This window comes from Dermochelys coriacea, chromosome 7 (genome assembly GCF_009764565.3).
Source record: "Dermochelys coriacea isolate rDerCor1 chromosome 7, rDerCor1.pri.v4, whole genome shotgun sequence".
Classification (NCBI taxonomy): domain Eukaryota; kingdom Metazoa; phylum Chordata; order Testudines; family Dermochelyidae; genus Dermochelys; species Dermochelys coriacea.
The window spans coordinates 102,964,373-102,979,819 of NC_050074.1; the positions used below are offsets into that span (position 1 = coordinate 102,964,373).

General features: G+C 42.6%; 1 protein-coding gene across 5 annotated transcripts in view; it reads right to left on the reverse strand.

Annotated features, from left to right (window-relative positions):
• Positions 1 to 15,447, reverse strand: part of PTPRE (protein tyrosine phosphatase receptor type E) — a 285,775-nt gene that overhangs the window by 237,116 nt on the left and 33,212 nt on the right. The window contains exon 1 of one of the 5 annotated variants that reach the window (XM_038409868.2): positions 613 to 789. The exons of 2 other annotated variants lie outside the window; for them this stretch is intronic. In XM_038409868.2, coding sequence (XP_038265796.1) covers positions 613 to 633 — 21 coding nt within the window. In that variant the 5' untranslated portion in view covers positions 634 to 789. Of the gene's footprint in view, positions 1 to 612; positions 790 to 15,447 lie in introns of those variants that run through there. 2 more of the 5 variants (XM_038409870.2, XM_038409874.2) reach the window with 2 other exon arrangements.

Below are 15,447 nucleotides of genomic sequence, written 5' to 3' on the forward strand. Positions count from 1 at the left end.
CAGCTGGTTAAAATCTGGTACAAAAGGTACATATTGAACTTTGTTTGGAAAGTACTAAAATATGTGAGAGAAAAAAATATTGTAACAAAAAAGACCCCAAAAAGCACAGACCGTTACTCAGAAGGCAGTTGGCTAGTGTCATCTTAAGCTCTACACTGTTTTCAATAAAACATAAATATAGTACATATGACATGGTATATTTTGTCAAAACAGCAAGATATTAAATAAGGTCCCTTAATTCAGACAGGATTTTTGAAGAACCCCAAAAATCTACAGGATTTTCGAAAGAATTACAGAATTAAATCTGAGCATCAAAAGAATAGTTTTGGAGGATTTTTGTTTGCTTGTTTTAAAAAACACTGGTAAATTAAGATCCTGGCACAGTACTGTGCATCACCAAGTCTAATTAAAGTACATGTGGGGTAGGGGAATTTAATAGGGGGATGTCGCAATTAAATAAATAAAGATAAATGCAGGTCTAACATTGTATTTGAGAGGCTTAATTTCCTTTGGATATTATGAATCCTTAATATATCCTCAGGAATTTGTACAGTCAGCCTTCAAAGGGAACATCAAGTTAAATCATATTTTTAAATCTTACTTTCACTTTACCTTAGAGATGGACCAAATCATTCCCTTTCATACAAATCTGGAAGCATGGGAGAAGTGAAGAGAGAAGAGAAATGTTCAGAATCAAATCGCTGGATTAGAAACTGCTTTTATGGTTTTGGTTCTAGGTGAGATCCAAAACCAAGGGATCTATTCTCTATGTCCAGTTCAGCTGCAGCTGAAATGTGAAAACAGATATTCTTGTGAGATTTGGTTCTGGATAGCAGAAAGCTCGTAAGACTTCTACCACTCAAGAGGGCCTCACAAGGTATGCCTACAATGCAGCTGAGAATACACCTCCCAGCCCAGGTAGATACACATGCATGCACTAGTTCTGCTTGAGCTAGCACACTAAAAATAGCTGTGCAGATGATGCAGCTCCAACACTCAAGCTCAAACCCCATCTCCATGCTCCCGCCTGGTCTGAGCTCAAGTGCCTAGCTGAAGTCTCTGCCAGAGCCATAACACCCACAGTGCTATTTTTAGCATGCTAGTTTGAGTCAGGCTTGCTCCCAGCTGTAGTGAAAACATACCCAAAGAGCAAAGGAGTACTTGTGGCACCTTAGAGACTAACAAATTTATTTGAGTTACAGCTCACTTTATCAGATGCATGCAGTGGAAAATACAGTGGGGAGATTTATATACACAGAGAACATGAAACAATGGGTGTTACCACACACACACACACACACACACACACACACACACACACACAAGTAGAGTAGGGGCATTAGGGGATGAGAGCTGAGGAAGCGTTGTTCTAAGTCATCCATAAAAATGCCCCTACTCTACTTGCGCTACTTTGACGACATCTTCATCATTTGGACCCATGGAAAAGAAGCCCTTGAGGAATTCCACCGTGATTTCAACAAAAAACAGTCGGAGAACACTTCAATCTCTCTGGTCACTTGATTACAGACCTAAGAGTGGCTATTCTTCAACAAAAAAACTTCAGAAACAGACTCCAATGAGAGGCTGCTGAATTGGAATTAATTTGCAAACTGGATTCAATTAACTTAGGCTTGAATAAAGACTAGGAGTGGATGTGTCATTACACAAAGTAAAACTATTTCCCCATGTTTATCCTCCCCTGCCTACTGTTCCTCAGACGTTCTTGTCAACTGCTGGAAATGGCCCACCTTGATTATTATGGAGGAGAAGGTATGATGGGATAATGGGATTTTGGTAAGTAATTGATCTTTAAATATTCAGGGTAAATAGGTCAAATCCCCTGAGATGGGATATTAGATGGATGGGATCTGATTTACTATAGAAAACTCTTTCCTGGGTATCTGGCTGGTGAATCTTGCCCATGTGCTCAGGGTTTGGCTGATTGCCATGTTTGGGGTCGGGAGGGAGTTTTCCTCCAGGGCAGATTGGAGAGGCCCTGGAGGTTTTTTTGCCTTCCTCTGTAGCATGGGGCATGGTTGACTGGAGGGAGGCTTCTCTGCTCCTTGAAGTTTTGAACCATGATTTGAGGACTTCAATAGCTCAGACATGGGTGAGGTTTTTCATAGGAGTGGTGGGTGACATTCTGTGGCCTGCGCTGTGCAGGAGGTCGGACTAGATGATCAGAGTGGTCCCTTCTGACCTTAGTATCTATGAATCTATGAATCTATCACTACAAAAGACTCCCCTCCTCCCCCCCCCCCCCCGTTCTCCAGATGGTAATAGCTCACCTTACCTGATCGCTCTTGTTACAGTGTGTATGGTAACACCCATTTTTCATGTTCTCTGTGTATATAAATCTCCCCACTGTATTTTCCACTGCATGCATCTGATGAAGTGAGCTGTAGCTCACGAAAACTTATGCTCAAATAAATTTGTTAGTCTCAAAAGGTGCCACAAGTACTCCTTTTCTTTTTGCGGATACAGACTAACATGGTTGCTACTCCGATACCCAAAGAGAACTCCAAATTCTCACCTAATCCTCATTCAGATTTGAATACTGCCTTTTCATGCCACCTCTTATTTACTTTCTCTAAATATGTTATTTGCTTGTTTTTGCTTAACTTTCAATTTGGACCATGAAAATAGTCAAGTCAATGTCATTTGCATTTAGCTTCCATTTCTAGTGAACTTCATTTTCAGGTGCTCGTACACAAGCACAACGATCCCAATGTTTGCAAAATGCATGGTAAAAGCATGTGGTTTTGTTTGATTTAATTCAGGTAAACATTTCTACTCCGTTTAGGTTTTGTAAATGCATGGTTTTACAAAACTCAACATTTGGGACAAATTTATATGTTGTTGTCAAAACAAAACAGTAAACAACAGATTACGGCAATTAATGATAATAATACCTCACTCAAATAGCGCTTTTCATCAGTAGATCTCAAATCACTTTACAAACCAGGTCAGTATCACTACCCCTATTTTAGAGTTAGGGAAAGAGAGCCACAGAGAGGTGAAGTCACTTGCCCACAATTACCAAGCAGGCCAGAGGCAGAAACAGAAACAACCTATGTCTCCCGATTCCCAGTCCAGTGCTCAATCCACTAAACCATGCTGTTTAAACATACTTAAATAAATCTCCTGGTTGCTACAGTGTTGCTAGGATTCAGGATGATGCAAATTTTGCATTAACAACTAAAGATACTATAACTGACTGGGGTTTGTTATATGCTTAATCCCTCTGCATCTGTGGGTGCCAGGAGACTGTCAAATGTGATATACATCAGGAGTTATTACTGCCCAATGTCTTGTCTTTTCTCTCCTGCTTCTCCTCCTCTTGTCAGTTGACCACTGGTCATTTCAATTTACTATCTCCATCCAGAATTTTTTTTTAAATGTCAAAGGTCTTTTACCAACTACCACTATCTTTGATTTAATACCACGTTCCCAACTTAAAGCACCTGCCTTCTCGGGGTTTATAGGAGCCATCTGACTGCAATATAAATACATGGGCTAACAGCAAGAGCAGTGTTCAGCTGGCAGAACAAGAAAACAGATTCCCACAAAAATTAACAAAATTTGTATTTCAAAGATTCAGAAGGAAAATAGTTTTCTGGTTGGAACTCTCTTGCATTCCTCAGGACTTCAGGTCACAAATATTAAAGGCTGCAACAAAAATACATAAATCTGTGACTGCAGTCCCAGAGGATCAATGAAATTCTTTCTTCATTGTCCTGACTTGTTTGTTTGAAAACAAAGAGTACAAATGACTCCAGCATCCAGGGTTTACCAACCATGTGAAAAAAAGCCTACCTTTCACAGTTCTTACTGTATACAGACATTACCACTGTATAAATCCAATCAATCACCACTTGCATGCCTTGAAAAACATCATAAAGGATACCATCACCCACTGCCAAAACAAATATACCAAATCCAAAAGGGATTTGGATTACACAGACTCATCCCAATTGCCAAAGAGTTCATAGAGCATTCCAGTATGAAGTTTATTTTTATTTATATTAGCACCAATAGCACCTACAGACCCCAAACAAGTTTGGGGAACTGTTTAAATAGATAATCCTTGCCCAAACAGTTTATAATCTAGTTAGGCAAATAGAAGAAACAAATCAAGAATATAAAAGGAAAAGGTGCTGCAATTTTTTTTAATAAAGCAACTTCCTTCCCATCAACTGCTGTCCATGTGCCCCAGCAATGCGTTTCACCTTACCTACCACAATATGACCTCATCCCATCCTCCCGACAAAAACAGAAATGAGGAGAAACAAAAAACAAAGCATTTTAGTGCATCATCTTATGTCTGATTATGTTGGTCCCAGCTCTAGCCCTGGTTAAACACTTTTGCATATGTTGAAAACTAACAGTTTTAATTTTAAAAAAGTCCTTTTGAATCTTGTGGATTCAAAACTAAAGTTTTAGTCAAAGAATGAACACATACTGCAAGTATTTACACATCACCATAGGGACATAAAATCAATTTTAAAAAGCTTAAAAATAGTAAAAAAAAGTTAAGCTTTATGGGTTGCCATGGGAATTCTTAATTGAAGAACTCCTTTTTCTCTTCCAAATGTCCTTGTTTTTCCTTTGACATTTAGATGTCTGAAATTAATGGATCCATTTGATACCCTCTGAAAATTAATTATCTAATTCTTGGGGTGATTATGAATCTATAGATTTCTGTAGATTCATTAGAAACAAATCCTAGCAAGATATCATCTCATAACAGAAATGTCATTCATACTAAAATGGAAATTCTGATGCGACCAAAATTATTTGAGGTTTATAACTCAGAATTCAGATCTTAAAACTGATAGAGAGGGTCTCTGTATGGAAGCATTTTGTTTAAGAAGTAATTAAAAATTGCCTTTTATTACACTGCAAATCAAACTGCTTTGTTGTTTTTAAAATATAACGTGTAATGCATTTTTCAGGTCACATGAACTAAACACAGCATTTTATATCCACATGAAATTTCGTTTTGGCCACCCTCGTCCACTTTACAATGGTCACCCAGCTTTTTCTAGGGCTTGCCCACATACTATTTAAATTTTTATATCATAGACTGGATGTTTATTTTAAAGATATGTTCTAGTTCAAATAGGGGTTATGTTGGGAAAGTTCTGTGGCCTGTGTTATACAGGAGGCGAGATAAAGGCTACGTCTACACTGCGCACTTTACAACAGCGTGGCTGTACCACGGCTGCCACGTCACTGTAAAGTAAGCAGTGTACTGCTCTTTGTCATTGGGAGAGATGTCTCCTGATAACCAAATAAAACTATCCCCCAATGAGAAGTGGTGGCTTCATCGACGGGGAGAGTGGCTCCCACGGACAAAGTGCTGACCACACAAGCTCTTTTCATCCTTAAAACTTTTGTCATTCAGGAGGATTTTTTTTTCACACCCCTTAGCAACAAAAGTTTTCACGACGAAAGTGCAGTATAGACAAAGGCTAAATGATCACAAATGGTCCCTTCCGGCCTTGGAATTTATCACACCCACGTTAAAAACGGAATGAAATGGCTAAGCAAGAAAGGGCTGTTATAGGAGTTAAAAGAAAGGCCACCCTCTACTGGCACATAATATGTAGCATTATTCATAAGTTGATAGGTTCAGTAAATTTAAAAAATTAGATATCATCATTAGCTTGGATACAAGAACTATATTTCTATGGCACTGAGTTTGATTCATCAGCATTGGCAGGACCAAAACAACAATTAAATCATCTTATTTCAAAAAGTATACTACTACAAAGAACCTTGAAAAAAAAAATACTTCCAGATCACACACCCCTACCCACAACTCATTTGTTTGTTAAAAATAAATCAATTTGCAAAGAATCACAAATGAAGATAAAAGAGGACTGCAAAACTAGGCAGCTTGAGGGGCTTGTACCACCACCTGCTTTTTGTACAATAGAAGGTATCTCCCCACACCTGCCCTGCTGTCGACAAAAATGGAGCAAATTGACGCGGAACCGTCATTTTTCTTAACCTTTTGCTGCTTCGGATCGAGAGGTGAATTCTAGTTTCTATGCAAAGTTAAAGATTGTTGTCAACCTCCTAAATCAGACAGTATGAATGGCTTCAGTGTTAAAGGCTATGTTAAGAGAAAGCTGCAGGGCCAGTAGTGCTGCATCAAATAATGGTTATTTGTCATTCTTGCTGTCAGAGCCTGAGCAGTTAGCAAGCATCTACAAATGTGGTTTTAGCACCTGTGGCTTAAAAATATTGTCAAAATACAAATTCTCTTTTTCTATAAAACTTAATCATCTAATTTTTGTTTTTAAAACATCTTTTATTAAGCCATCAGTTTACAATAATACAGCTATTCAATAGAACTACACTGATTGGGAATGTAATCAGGGCATGATACAGAAAAAAAGTCAATTATTTTTAAAATCATTTCACTCCAGCTTTATTTTTCTCTTCATTTATGTCATCTCATCTGCAGAGCAGTTTATAGCAACAGTAACACAACTACAATTTTGCTGGCATGCAAACCAAGTTTGCATACTTTGGTTCATAGTATATACGTTTATTTTCCATTGCTAGAAAGGAATATTATAAAAATGCACAAGGATCTCCCTTCAGCTACAAAGATGTTACCATGGTGTTTCTAGCATGCTTTTTTTGGGTGGCAAGTGGGTGGGTGTGTTTTTAATTGCCAAATTACATCTCAAAGCATCTTTCCTTATACAAGAATGTATATATTAAGTTCCCTTTATTAATTTGGATTGAATTAGAGTACTGAATAAATAATAGCAGCACTTTAGAAAAGAATAATCCTTTCCCTTCTAACATTCAATTCTCTACTGCTCGGTTTTCAAAATGTTTTAATCTCCAAACTACTAGGAAGGTTTTATGAACTACAAGTGGTCCATAGACAACATTTTAAGAGCCACTGTCTTATAACAGGTTTCAGAGTAGCAGCCGTGTTAGTCTGTATTTGCAAAAAGAAAAGGAGTACTTGTGGCACCTTAGAGACTAAAATTTATTTGAGCATAAGCTTTCGTGAGCTACAGCTCATTTCATCGGATGCATCCGATGAAGTGAGCTGTAGCTCACGAAAGCTTATACTCAAATAGATTTGTTAGTCTCTAAGGTGCCACAAGTACTCCTTTTCTTTTTGTCTTGTAACAGTTTGTCCTCTCTTTCTTTCAGCTGTCAAATAGAAAGAAAGAGAGAAAGAAAGAAAGAGAAAGAGAAAGAGAGAAAGAAGTTTTCTCTAAGTTATAAGTTGAGGACAGAAGTTCCTCCATATTTATCTCTTTGATACAATGAGATAGCGAATGAGAGCTGGTTACCAGCTGATGCTTTTGAAATATTGTGTTTCTAAATTATAAAAGCACCTGGGCCTACACTTCTGCCATCAAAATGCTCATTTGACAGTCTTCTATTTTTATTCTAGGTTATGCTGTCAGCACTTAAATGCACACTTAACTTTCATCATATGAGTAATCCCACTGAAGTCAAGCCCATAAGTGCTCAAGCCACGGTTCTCAGAACTTCCAGGCTCCCTGCTGTAGAGCTGGGAGCTGAGCCACAATTAGAGCCAGGGATCCCAGGTCTTTCTGGCTCTCATCTTAACAGCAGGAAGCCTGAAACCCCTACAAGCACTGGCATGGTGGGCTACCCCAGAGTATTGGACCTGAAAGCCCAGGGTCCACGAGCTTTGTGGCAGTTTACATGGTGGAGCGCTCCATCAGAGCCCTGTCTTTGATTTGCCGATTGGTCATCAAACCCAGGATGTTACTGCAAAACATTTCAGGGTCTTTGAATAGGCATTTTCGCACATAACAGAGTTTCACTGGAAAATTTCCAACCAACTCTAGTTGACTACTCAGCACTTTTAGGGCCAAATTCTGCCTGCAACCATAAGCATGTAAGCAGTTATGCAGGTGTACTGTATTCTGAGGGAAGCAGCTGGACTATTGTGTTGAAATAGGAAAACTCTCTACAATTATTTTTACCATGAAGCCCTTAAATCAGCCTGATTTACTTTTACAATTATTTGTATTGAAACACCTCGTAAATTATGACCACAGTTGGACACACTGATGATTTTCCATTGAAATATAGTCATGGTAGGAGTGATTCCCTAAGGCTTTCTACAGGAAAGCATTCACTAACTTGTATTTGTTTTCAGGGTGGAAAATTTCTCTTCTGTAGTTATCTGCTGTATTCTGGGCCTCTACTACAGCAATGTACCAGCAGCTGTAACCTCTATATCATCATGACTGCTAAATGCCTAATTCAGAAGCTGATCAACTGCTTAGCAGAAGTACCTGCAATCAATGGTGAATTAGCCACTGGGCTTGTGCTGGGGCCCCTGGAATAACTGGTGCGCCCGACCAACCTCGGCACTCCTGCCAGAAAGCAGGGCCGGGGCATGGAAGCAGCCCCTGCTCCGCACTCCCAGTGCTCCAGCTGGGAAGTGGGGACTTCCCTCACTCCACCCGCCTGGCGCTCCAACCTGGGAGCAGGGGAAGCCCCTGCACCCTGACCCACTTCCGAACAGGATCACTGGAAGGGCGGGGAAAGAGGGGCAAGCCCGCTCCGGGGGGAGGGGGGATGACTGCAGACTTAAAGGGTGTGGAGGAGTCCCCACTTGCTCTGACCCAGAGCCCCACAAACTCCTAATCCGCCTCTGTCTACAATTGTATGTTCAAAGCACTTTTCAAACTCTGCTTTAAAGAAAAAAAAAATATAAAAAAAAACCTTGTCCACCTGCTGCTCACCACACTCGTTCTTCCACTCCTTCTACCACCACCACCACCACCCGCCAGCCTTTACTACCTCTGTATCACCCACACCACTTCTGAAAAGATCACAGCTCTCCATAACCCCTTCATATCTTGCTCCCTCCAGCTCTTTGCTCTCAGAGAAACCAAACTAAAATCTCTACCTGTCTCTCTGCCCTGGTCTACACTAGGCGTTGAGGTCGAAATTAGCAGCGTTAAATCGATTTAACCCTGCACCCGTCAACATGACGAAGCCCTTTTTTTCAACTTAAAGGGCTCTTAAAATCTATTTCCTTACTCCACCCCGGACAAGGGGATTAGCGCTGAAATCGGTTTTGCTAAGTCAAATTTGGGGTATTGTGGATGCAATTAGATGGTATTGGCCTCCGGGAGCTATCCCAGAGTGCTGCATTGTGACCGCTCTGGACAGCACTCTCAACTCAGATGCACTGACCAGGTAGACAGGAAAAGGCCCGCGAACTTTTGAATTTCAATTTCCTGTTTGGCCAGTGTGGCAAGCTGCAGGTGACCATGGAGAGCTCATCAGCAGAGGTGACCATGCAGAGCTCATCAGCAGAGGTGACCATGATGGAGTCCCAGAATCGCAAAAGAGTTCCAGCACGGACTGAACAGGAGGTACGGGATCTGATCGCTGTATGGGAAGAGGAATCCGAGCTATCAGAACTATGTTCCAGTTTTCAAAATGCCAAAATATTTGTGAAAATCTCCCAGGGTATGAAGGACAGAGACCATAACAGGGATCTGAAGCAGTGCCGCATGAAACTTAAGGAGCTGAAGCAAGCCTACCAGAAAACCAGAGAGGCCAACGGCCGCTCCAGGTCAGAGCCCCAAATATGCCGCTTCTATGATGAGCTGCATGTCATTTTAGAGGGTTCAGCCACCACTACCCCAGCTATGTTGTTTGACTCCTCCAATGGAGATGGAGGCAACACAGAAGCAGGTTTTGGGGATGAGGAAGACGATGATGATGAGTTGTAGATAGCTCACAGCAAACAAGCGAAGAAACCGGTTTTCCTGACAGCCAGGAACTGTTTCTCATCCTGGACCTGGAGCCAGTACCCCCCCAACCCACCCAAGGCTGCCTCCCAGACCTGCCAGGCAGAGAAGGGACCTCTGGTGAGTGTACCTTTTAAAATACTATACAAGGTTTAAAAGCCAGCATGTTTAATGATTAATTTGCCCTGGCATTCATGGCTCTCCTGGATATACTCCCAAAGCCTTTGCAAAAGGTTTCTTATTCCATCCACCACAGTAGGACACTTTACCACTCCAGGCCAGTAGCACGTACTCAGGAATCATTGTAGAGCAAAGCATTGCAGTGTATGTTTGCTGGAGTTCAAACAACATCCGTTCTTTATCTCTCTGTGTTATTGTCAGGACAGTGATATCAATCATGGTCACCTGGTTGAAATAGGGTGCTTTTCTTAAGGGAACATTCAGAGATGCCCATTCCTGCTGGGCTGTTAGCCACGCGGTGGGGGGAGGCGAAATGCGACCTTGTAATGAAAGCACATGTGCTATGTATGTAACATTAACAGCAAGGTTTACGGTGAAAGAGTGTACCCATTGTTCTATAAAATGTGTCTTTTTAAATACCACTGTCCCTTTTTTTTCCTCCACTAGCTGCATGTGTTTCAAGGATTACAGGATCTTCTCCTTCCCAGAGGCTAGCGAAGATTAGAAGGCGAAAAAAAACGCACTCGCGATAAAATGTTCTCTGAGCTCATGCTGTCCTCCCACACTGACAGAGCACAGACAAATGCGTGGAGGCAGACAATGTCAGAGTGCAGGAAAGCACAAAATGACTGGGAGGAGACATGGCAGGCTGAAGAGAGGGCTGAAGCTGAAAGGTGGCGGCAGCGTGATGAGAGGAGGCAGGATTCAATGCTCAGGCTGCTGGAGGATCAAACTCATATGCTCCAGCGTATGGTCGAGCTGCAGGAAAAGCAACAGGAGCACAGTCCGCCACTACAGCCCCTGTGTAACCAACCACCGTCCTCCCCAAGTTCCATAGCCTCCTCACCTAGACGCCCAAGAACGCAGTGCGGGGGGCCTCTGGCCACCAGCCACTCCACCCCAGAGGATTGCCCAAGTAACAGAAGGCTGGCATTCAATAAGTTTTAAAGTTTTAAAGTGCTATGTGGCCTTGTCCTTCCCTCTTCCACCACTCCTCCTGGGCTACCCTAGTAATTATCCCATATGTGTGATGAATTAATCAAGAATGCATGAATGTGAAGCAACAATGACTTTATTGCCTCTGCAAGCGGTGATCGAAGGGAGGTGGGGAGGGTAGTTAGCTTACAGGAAACTAGAGTGAACCAAGGGGAGGGGGGTTTCATCAAGGAGAAACAAACAGAACTTTCACACCATAGCCTGGCCAGTCATGAAACTGGTTTTCAAAGCTTCTCTGATGCGCACCGCACCCTCCTGTGTTCTTCTAACCACCCTGGTGTCTGGCTGTGCGTAACCAGCAGCCAGGCGATTTGCCTCAACCTCCCACTCCGCCATGAACATCTCCCCCTTACTCTCTGTGCGTGGAGCGCACAGCAAGCAGTAATAACAGTGGGAAAATTGGTTTCGCTGATGTCTAACTGAATCAGTAAACTGCGCCAGCACGCTTTTAAACGTCCAAATGCACATTCTACAACCATTCTGCACTTGCTCAGCCTGTAGTTGAACAGCTCCTGACTACTCTCCAGGCTGCCTATGTATGGCTTCATGAGCCATGGCATTAAGGGGTAGGCTGGGTCCCCAAGGATAACTATAGGCATGTCAACATCCCCAACGGTTATTTTCTGGTCTGGGAAGAAAGTCCCTTCCTGCAGCTTTTGAAACAGATCAGAGTTCCTGAAGACACGAGCGTCATGTACCTTTCCCGGCCATCCCACGTTGATGTTGGTGAAACGTCCCTTGTGATCCACCAGTGCTTGCAGCACCATTGAAAAGTACCCCTTGCGGTTTATGTACTCGCTGGTTTGGTGCTCTGGTGCCAAGATAGGGATATGGGTTCCGTCTATGGTCCCACCACAGTAAGGGAATCCCATTGCAGCAAAGCTATCCACTATGACCTGCACATTTCCCAGGGTCACTACCCTTGACATCAGCAGATCTTTCATTGCGTTGGCTACTTGCATCACAGCAGCCCCCACAGTAGATTTACCCACTCCAAATTGATTCCCTGGTAGCTGTCTGGCACTGCAAGCTTCCACAGGGCTATCGCCACTCGCTTCTCAACTGTGAGGGCTGCTCTCATCTTGGTATTCTTGCGCCTCAGGGCAGGGGAAAGCAAGTCACAAAGGTTCATGAAAGTGCCCTTACCATGCCAAAGTTTCGCAGCCACTGGGAATCGTCCTAGACCTGCAACACTATGCGGTCCCACCAGTCTGTGCTTGTTTCCCGGGCCCAGAATCGGCGTTCCACCTCATGAGCCTGCCCCATTAGCACCATGATGCCCACACTGCCGGGGCACGTGCTTTGAGAGAAGTCTGTGTCCATGTCCTCATCACTCTCGTAACCATGCTGACATCGCCTACTCGCCCAGTTTCGCTTTGCCAGGTTCTGGCGCTGCATATATTGCTGGATAATGCGTGTGGTGTTTAATGTGCTCCTAATTGCAAAAGTGATCTGAGAGGGCTCCATGCTTGCCATGGTATGGCATCTGCACAGAAAAAAGGCACGGAACAATTGTCTGCTGTTGCCCTGACGGAGGAAGGGGCTACTGATGACATGGCTTACAGGGTTGGCTTACAGGGAATTAAAATCAACAAAGGGGGTGGCTTTGCGACAAACTGAATGGCCGCCTCAAGGATAGAACTCAAAACCTCAAGGATAAAACTCAAAATTGGGTTTAGCAGGCTGTTGATTTCACAGAGGGAGGGAGGGAGGAGAAAATGAATACAAAACAAATCTGGTCTATTTCTTGTTTTGAGCCACTTCATCTATCTTTATACATCTTGCTGGCAGCAGACTGTGCAGTAGGCGCAAAACGATTGTCTGCCCTTGCTTTTACGGAGGGAGGGAGGAAACGGGGGCCTGACAATATGGACGCAGAACCACCCGTGACAATGTTTTAGCCCCATCAGGCACAGGGATTATTACCCAGAATTCAAATGGGCGGCGGAGACTGTGGAAACTGTGGCATAGCTACCCACAGTGCAACGCTCCGGAAGTCAACAGTTGCCTCGATCCTGTGGACACACTCCGTCGACCACATGCACTTAGAGCATTTGTGTGGGGACACACACACTCGACTGTATAAAAATGCTTTTTACAAAACCGACTTCTATAAATTGGACCTAATTTCGTAGTGTAGACATACCCTCTAATATTTCCTTGTGCATATCTAGCATTCAGCTCAAGCTCATGGCAAAAACAGAGCTCTAAGTCTTCCCCCAAGCCATCCCCACTATCTCCTTTCTCAATCACTGTGGACAACGCCACTATCCTGCCTATGTCACTCAGGCTCATAACCTAGGTGTCATCTTCAGCGTGGACCACTCTCTAGGTCCTCACATCCGGGCTATGTCTACATCTTGCACATTCTTTCGGCATCACACTTCTCATATATAGCCTTTCTTATCCATCCACACATCCAGGCTCTCATCGCTTTGATTACTCCAACGCCCTTCTTGCTTTCCTTGACAAATGCTTGCTTGCCCCATTCGCATCCATTCAGGATGCTGCTGCATAGCTTCTTATCCTAGTCCATTGCTTTGACCATGTCATCCTCTGTTTGCATCCCACCACTGGCTCTTGCTTCTCTATCACATCAAACATAGCTGCTTATCTTCACTTTCGTGAATCTTCGTGTACTCCCTCATTCACTATCAAGGGCTCCTGACTCTGACTGGCCCAAAATGCCAGCCTCTATTCACTCTCTTATGAAGTTTTCATACAAGCATCTTTGTGCTTTCTTCCATGCTGTCCCTGACTCTTGGGAGAAGCTCCCTAGAACATCTACAAAGCTACCTCATTATCATCCTTAAAACTCTCCTTTTCCATGATGCCTACAAAAACAATTGTCAACAGCTGGGCTGCTGGAGTAGTGAGACCACTGACTATCAGGCTGACCAATACTGTCTCATTATTTCCTTGTATTCCACTGCCTATCTGTCTGTATTCACCTGTTCCCTAGTCTTATTCTTGGATTGTAAGATCTTTGGGGCAGGGCAGCTTTTTATTCTGTATTTTTTACAGCATCTAGCAGAGTGGGGTTGAGCTCCAGGACCAGGGCTCCTAGGCACTATGGAAACACAAATAAATACTACTGGCTGACCCAGAATCCCCCAAACACAATGAAAGAACGTATATTTTTTTAAAAAGTTTCATGTTGAGGATTTGAAACTGGTGGATATGCATGTGCAAGGATATCATATGTAACATTTCCCCCCATTTCTTATGGAAAAGATTATCAAGACCTCTGAAAGAGGGGTTGCAATAGTCTTAAAGTAAGATATTTATTCTGCAATACCTAAATATAACCTTCCTGAAACTCCAATTCTAGATTCAGAATACTATTCCGTTCCTTGAAGATATGTCTACACTGCAGTTAGACACCTGCAGCTAGCCCATGCCAGCTGACTCAGGCTCGTGGGGCTTGTGCTGCAGGGTTGTTTAATAGCAGTGTAGCTTCCAGTCCACACTGCTATTAAAAAGCCCCACAGCCCCAGCCCGAGTCAGCTGGCAGGGCCAGCCCTGGGTTTTTAACTGCAGTGAAGATATACTCCTAGAGTCCCAAGTAAGCTGATCTTAGATCATAGAATATAAGAACACTTTACATTACACTAGAAAAAAATATGAGGTATGCTGTACCCATTTCACGTACCCATCCGTTGTCAGAACTGGCACAATATTTTAAACACACGAGAGTTGTGGTCTGATTTTCAGAGGTGCTGAACAACTGTGGGAGCTCAAGATGCACAGCATGTTGGAAATTTAGGCCAATGGTATGTAGCATCCAAAATCAACCTATGCGTTATACAGACACAAACAATAGGCTTCTGCCACAAAGAGCTTAATATATAAAGTAGACAACAATCTGTACACCAGTGAGTGGGAAAGGATACAACCCAAGTATATTTTCTTACAATTTTAGAACCTTTCCTAATTTTGTTCATTATTTTTATTCACACATTTAACTTACTTGCCTCACTTCCTGCTTATTTAACTCTTGCCTATATTCTAATTTTCATTTTTAATTTAGCTCTGCTTTTCCCTTTCATATAAATAAATAGCCCTTGCTTGTAGCCCCATATTTTCCTCTCTCCTGTCCTTTCTAATAATCTTTGTCAGCAATAGAAAGATGAACTGGTTGGAGAGAACCAGTTCAATAATTAATGGTTCCATTTATCAACATTAGCCATGGTGATTCAGTTTGACAACAGCTGCAGTTTCACCTGCAACCACACTGGTGCTGTTTTAAATTGTTTCAGCTGCATTGCCCTCTCTCTGAGAACATATCCCATATTCCCCAGCAGAGGTCCAAGAAGCATGCATTAATCTTTCTCGTCCACTTATTTTAAATTACTATCACACTTATCTTTACTCTCCCTCCCCATGCCCCAGGCTGAATTCTGTGCATCATTGCTGTATCTTGTCACTATTTACACTACCAGCTCTTTGGGGCAAGAACTGTTCTTTTTTTATATCTATAATGCCTGTA